Source organism: Melospiza georgiana, chromosome 13 (assembly GCF_028018845.1).
Source record: "Melospiza georgiana isolate bMelGeo1 chromosome 13, bMelGeo1.pri, whole genome shotgun sequence".
Taxonomy (NCBI): Eukaryota; Metazoa; Chordata; class Aves; order Passeriformes; family Passerellidae; genus Melospiza; species Melospiza georgiana.
Window position 1 is genome coordinate 11290075 of NC_080442.1, and position 7302 is coordinate 11297376.

Genomic DNA, 7302 nt, shown 5'->3' on the forward strand with positions numbered 1-7302 from the left:
TTAAATTAATGTCCCTACTACCCCCATTTCTAAGATGTCTTCTTTTCCTTACAGAAGTTTTAGCTGTTCAACATCAAACAATTGCACAAAAACTACAGCACCAAGCTTTGCTAACTGAAACTGCTGGAGAGCACACACAGGAGAAAAGAATTTGACTGTGGTTGTTGAGTGAGCTAGAAGTCAAATGAGCTTAAATAAAACTAATGTTAACACATTCCTTAATTGAAATGATTAATTCTTAGCAGAAATAAATTAAGATCCGTCTGATCTTACTGTAAGCTAGTTGGTGACCCAGCCAGACTTTTGTGCAGATTGGGGTTTTGACTGTGCCTGTTCCGACTGCGAACAGATGAAAACATTGTGTTGCAACCTGGGATTTTGCATTTGTGGAGCTGGCGAAGATGCACAGTTTTGTAATGAGCCCTGAAAGTTCCTTTATTACTGTATGTTTTCTGACATATATGACAAGTTATTGGCAGACTGGAAGGCATGTTCATAAAGTTTTGATTAGCTTTCTCAATTAGAGAACAGTCTTGGTAGAGTTCATCATTGGGCATTAGGCTGGGTCCTTCACAGCTTTCATCACTATCATCCAAGGGCATGGTGCATATCTCACTTCCTCCGTCAGAATCCCAAGAAGAATGAGCACTGCTCTCAGATTTAACGCTGGAAGTAGTGCTTAGATCCAGAACAGCTCCATCATTTAATGGATCGTATCCATAACTCTCAGAACAGGGTTCTGCAATTTTGCTCATTGGAAAAATGTAGCTGCCTGCTCTGTTCACTCCTTTGAAGATTACAGAAGTACGTCCAACGTGTTGTTTTAAAGAGACATCTTGGCAAAACTCCTTAGCCATGTCTTTCAAGAGGTATGTTGCATTGAAATGGTTGTTGAATTCCAGTGTATCTTTAGTCAGAAGTTTATGATGAAGATTTAGGTTTGAACTATGTCTAGAAGAACAAAGAGAAGCTTAGCAAGAAAGTGTTTCACCTCACTTAGCAGTTGTTTCACAATGACTATAAACAAAAACATGGAAAATCATTATTTAGTAGCATGCATAAATTGTATACTTCAGATTTGACCAACTACCACACAGACTGCACATGGACAATTTACACATGTGACTGGGTTCTGAACTTGCTTGCACTGGCATATATCAGATTCTATGTAATAACTCTACAGCAATCAATGTTTCAGATTCTCACTTGCTTTGGGGGTAGCTGTCTGCTCCGACAGATCCAGTGCTAACATAAAAGAAGTTGACGCAGACTAAAAACCTATAAACTGAACTGAGATCAGAGAATGGACTGAGGTAGGAAAGAAACAAGATTGTTTCCCAATGGACAAAGCAGGAAAGGATTGACACCTGAGCTGGCAAAAAATGTTGATGATCCCATGTACTCTAGCCATGTCCAGGATGCAGCTGTACATATCAGTACAGAGATTTTGTTGACAGGAGTTTCCTTGAAAAAGGAAAATTGAAATAGATGCAACTTGCAGTTTTCAAATGGGCACTTCTGAGTTCAGTTTGAAACCACTAAAACATACAGAGTCACTGTTCCTCACTGAACATTGTTAATCAATCAGCTCACTGGGAACTTACAGGCTCTGTCTAGAAGGCTGAAGGTATTATTGTAATACTGGTAAAACATTTGTCATTCTCCTTGCCATCATGGTTTAAACAGAACCATGAATTGTTCAAAAAGGCACAGAAATATTTAGCACTTGTAGTCACACTACTCTATGTTAAAGTCTAGAAACTTGTGCAAAGCTGTTCCAAATAACTATTGTACAAAACTTGTGAAATGACTTCTGAGCTTGCTTGTCTTTTTTTTTAACCCATCTTCCAAAAGCACCTATGTGAAAACTTATCTCAACATATTGGTGTGGGAAGGAATCTGTGGCATGTGAATGCAAATCTCACTGCTGGCCTTCTTTCCTGTGGCCCATATCGCAATTCCAGTGGAGAGGAATTCACATCTGGAAAGATGCAGGCAGCAGGGTATGAAGCCCTGCCAGCAGCAGATGAATCTGTGCATCTCAGATGCAGAGGCCAGTCCTCAGAGACCGGCTCATCCTCTCTCTGGATTGCATCAGCTGGCTCCAGCACTCCTAGCAGATTGCAGACAAACTAAACCTCGTGTCACTCTCAACTACTATCCAGGCACGCTTCCTCAGCCAAAAGCTGCTCTTACACCGCTGCACACTTGGAAACTTGTAACACTTCAATACGTTGGTTACCTATCACTGACCGCTTCAGATACATTTCTGATGGTCAGCAACAAAGCTTTGGCACTTGTTGCTCAGTTGATGTGCATAACAGGCTGAAATAAAATAATTACAGCAATATAGTACTGAAATGAGCATTAAACTGAACCAAGCTCATGCTTTAGTTTAGAAATTATTATTTAATCTCACAGAAAAGCACTACTGATGTGGATGAACACCAGATTGTGTTAGTTTGACTACCACTACATAAGGTTAATTTTGGGCTGACAAAGACTAATCTTGCTTTTCTTATGGGCTTTTTCTCACCAGTCTGTTCCAAATCCTTGAGGAAAGAAAGTACAAGGGCAAATGAAGATTTCCTAAATTCATCTCATTGCTTTTTCTTCAAAAACACTGTATACATTAAAATATACATGAAAGTACATATTAAACATGTAAGTCCACACATGCATCTACTGGAAAATTGCTGAATTCATACCCTTATGGCTTTCCCTTTATGTACTAAAGTATGCTTTCAACTACTGCAGTCTTTATCAGTTATGAAATTTTCATGGCTTTATTTAATACCTTGTAGTCTTGTGGAAAGGAAATGTTTCTTTCAATGGATTTTCATTTCAAGAACGTTCTGATAAGTTATCATACCTGTTATACGAGGATACACAGAAAATATTTGTAGGCTCCATTCCTCAAACACTCATTTTAATTTCAAATTAGGCTCCATTGTGATGGTAAAATAAATAGAATTTTGTTTATAATTTTCTTACCTGTCTCGACTTCTACGAGAAGGGAAAGCAGCATTACAGCCCTCAACTGTGCAAATATGCATTTCTTTGAGATGTACATTTTTGAAATGCATTTTTACACTGTAAGGGTTTTTAAAAGTCTTCTTACAGATGTCACAATGAAAGCGGCTTTCTTCCTTCTGAATCCCTAGTGCATGTTGACTGACATGATCCATATCTTTAGAGTCTTCAAAACAAGGAATGGCAGCACCCCTGTTTGACAAAGTGCTGAAAAAGCCCCCAGTCAGCAAGTGGTGTTGCAATTCAGGGCAGTCATTTTTAGGAATCCTGTGCTGTGACTGCTCTTTAATATACATGGGGGGTTCAGTCATTGGTTTTATAACATCACTGTGGTGGTGTTTTGGATCTTCATACATAATCTCATGGGAAACTATTTTTAATGGTTGGTTTTCTTCTGGTTTAACCTCTTTCTCACAGTGTTGCAATTCATTCTCAGAGATATCCTCGATGTATTTGTTATTTGGTGCAAAGACAGATTCAAAATACTTTGGGCCCTCTACCCCAGAGAGAGATTTCCATGAATTACCTGAATGGGGGTGCTTTTCCACCCTGTCGGTCACCCGCTTCTCTATCTTATGCTCACAGGTCTCAAGCTCTCCATCGCTTACCCCCTGCAGGCGTGACTCATCTTCAGAGCTGGCAACATCGCTACTTTCATTGGGTGTCTCAACAGCTTCTTTCTCTATCTTAATGGGCATACTGGACTTACGAGACTTCTTCTTGGGGAGCATGTCAAATGGCAACTCATTGGAAACAAGCTGCTCTGGTATGGAGGAAGAAACAAGAGGCAGAGAAGGAAGAGTACCTGGAGTATTGGCAAGCTCGGCTGGTGTGACTGGGCTACGGTAAAAAGGAAGAACAGGCTGTACTGTCTTCAGGTTTGGAAAGAGGACACCATTGTGTCCAATACTGGAAAATCCAGCCTGGCCTTTGGAATCTGTACAAGAGCTGGCATAGCTGGAAATAGTTCTGCTATCTGGAGTTAAAATTGTGAATTCTGTCCTTTTACTGTCTCCAGGTCCAGCAATGGTCAAACCATTTCTCAGATCCTTATCCCTGTTATTTCTGTTCATTGGCATATGGAGTCTGGGGTTAGGATTCGCACTATGACGATTTCGACTACGCAAAGAACTGAACACCATATTGCAGCCCTCAATGGTGCATTTGTGCTTTATCTTCAGATGAACAGCATTGTAATGTATTTTCAAAGTACCTTTATCATAAAATGTTTTTTCGCATGCAGTGCAGAAGACACGCCCTTTTCTTGGCCCAGCATTTTTTTCAACAGATTTCATTTTGTTTTCTGGAGATAGTGCTGTCATTTCAAGCTTGGCTGCTGTATTATGTGAACTGGAATCACTTAAAAGGGCATCTTCTTCTGTTTTAGTGATATCTGGGCCATTTATGCTCCTCTCATTTTCAACCTGAAATGGTGCAGAACTAGAAGTTAAGAAACTGCTTTCAGAAAATGGTATCTGAAGATCTTGTTTGGTTTCGTTGCTATGCTCTTGACCTTGCTCAATCAAATGTCTTTCTGGCGGCGAACCTATCAAAGGTGGAGGCACTGGGCTGAAAAACTGAAACGGCAGCATGAAAGCCATGTTATTTACAAGATTCTCAAAAGGATGAATGTTGGTGGGACTCATTTTGTCCAAGGAAGCAGAAAAATTAGGACTGTGTGGGTTGCAGCTCTCAATGAATGCCCTAATATCCAAATTGGCAGTTGGTGGTGGTATTATGATCGACTGCCCTTCTTTCTCTTGAATTGCCATTAACTCTACAATGGACTTAGTTTCTCCAAAGCGAAGGAACTGCTGCAAAGTAGCCAGTTCTTCTTCAGTGGTCATTATGCTCCAGTGATCCAGCACCTTTCCTGAAGCATCCTAAAGCAAAAAATATTTAAATGAGTTAGACATTAGTTAAGGTAAACAAAAAACCACTTCCCCTCAAATCTCTCATGTTTTTCGGGGACTAAAATTTATTCTCTAGCAAAAAATTAAAAACTTTCAATTTAATGAGGTCAATGTAAATTTTGTGATAATTTCTTCCAAATTTTATCACGTTGGTGATATTACTTCTTCCTGAACTGACAGTAATACTTTCCAATAAACTATTTTTTTTCACAAAAATTAAGACACGTTATTTGAACAACAGATAGTATCCTGTAAGCACAGACAGGAGAGATGGAGCAATCAGACCAAGATTTAAGTCCTCATTTAAGCCAAGTATTCTTTCATTGCAAGTTTAATAATCTTCCAAGCAACTAAGATCAGAGAACAAATGAACCTATATTGATCTATTGCCAGTTTTCACAGAGCACAGCTGTAATTACACTAGTGTTGGAGTTCTTTCAAACTCTAGCTATGCCTAACTTTTCCCAATAACTACAATAAATATTTTATCACAGAACATGTATTTGATGGCCTACTGAGATTTTTCACAGTGCATGTAAGAGTTTCTAAGATGATGAAGAACGTAACATTATAAATTTTTCATGTGATAGAGGTTCAAGGTAATTGATTCCATATTTTTAATCCTAACACTAAAAAGCAAGATTATCAAGACCATTAAATATTGATTCATGTCATAATGTAAGATCATAATGTTACTTTACATAAAAGGTAACTTCCACAGCAGCAAGGACTAACATCAGTGTAAGCACATAGGGCCAAATACACTCTGGCTGCTGCTCCAGTAAGGTCGATAGCACTACCAGAGATTAATATTGTCCCTGGTGTTTTAAATAATGGCAAGTTTATTTCTTGATGTATTATTCTGCTGTATAAAAGCAAACTCACTGTTTAAATAATACTGGAACAAGTTCTAAAGCCTCTACTTTGATACACTACCAGTAACTCTTGATTTTTATTTTTGCTTACCTTTGTTGTTAGATTTGAGCAAGTGGAAAGATTTCAATTAAGTCCAACTAAAAAAAGAGACCAATCACCAGAAATCACCTTTCTTTTCTGGCATTAAGCTCATACATGTCTACTACTGTCTTTCAGATGTGCCACATTGTTAACACATTGTGAACCACTGAGAAGATTAAGATGGAAAATTACTTAACTGTCATATTTCTATTTTAAAAGCACCTCTAAATACCTGTAGCACATATCCACGTATATAATCCTGCAGTGTCCAATCCAGAGCATGGAGAATCTGTATCACCTCTTCCTGCTTCAGAACACTGAAAAGCCGATCAAGCAGAATTTTAAGGCGCACAGGGATGGCTTGGGTTCCGTACAACATGAGGCTACTGATATCAAAGACAACATTGGATTGAACTATTTCTACTTGGCTTGATGGGTAGAGGTTTGGAATCCTTAGTTTGCTCAGGGCTGTAAATAAAAATCACAAAATGTAAATAAACTTGAGTCCCAAGAAAGAGAACATGAAATGCAACTAATATTGGGGTGGGGGTTGAGGAGTGACACAAAAAACATGCAATAGTTATGAGGATCCTAAATTATTTTCTATAGATTGTAAAAACAAATATTACCATGTGCTACCCATCCATGCCGGCATTGGTCACACTGTCGCTGATTTATTTTCCCAGGTTTGAAACACTGACAACTACAGTTCACGAGAGTGCACCGGATAGCCTGGAGATCAATGGAAAGCATGATAGGTAATATATGAGCACCATTCAGATTGTGCAGATTATACATCCACAGTACCTCTATAAAATCCACATGAAGACAGAATTAACATACCAACACAGACCTATCAATGTGCAATGTAAGTAATCCAGGCAAAGCCTGAGTTATACAAGTCACCAGCAGAAACACTGCAGTAAAATGAAAGCAGAATATTTAACAATATATATAGCAACACTTCTGTGGATTTATTTAGGCTGAAGCACCTTCATAACAATTATTGTTAAAAATTATGTATTCATCTAAGCTCTGATCCTTATGTATGATCACTTTCTCAGGAAGGTTTGAAAACAAAGCTGTACAGATGAAAGACTTCCTCTCACAGTTTTGCTGGCACTCCATACTGCAATCTAGCCAGCTCTAATGAGCAGTGCATCAGCTCTGCACAGATGTCATGCCCTACACACCCAGAATTCACATGGAATATTTCTATTCTGTCAAAGACAAAGGAGTTTACTAATGCTCCTCAGTGACAAAGTTCACCAAAAAGTACTCCAACTGTTCCAAGTCTAAACAATCACGTTTTGAAAGCAGAAGAGAGCACACAGAACACCAGTTGCACTGTTCAATTAGTACATCACTTTACTCTTACCAAGGTCATCTATAATGCAAA

At 38.7% G+C, this 7302-nt stretch overlaps 1 protein-coding gene across 1 annotated transcript; it reads right to left on the minus strand.

The window, feature by feature from the left end:
* Positions 1-269: 269 nt before the first annotated feature.
* Positions 270-6282, minus strand: BNC1 (basonuclin zinc finger protein 1). Its single transcript, XM_058033636.1, has 3 exons — positions 6136-6282; positions 2995-4916; positions 270-951 (listed from the first exon to the last, which is right to left on the minus strand). Exons 1-3 carry the CDS (start codon positions 6280-6282, stop codon positions 270-272), a joined length of 2751 nt encoding a protein of 916 aa, XP_057889619.1.
* Between the last annotated feature and the right edge of the window lie 1020 nt (positions 6283-7302).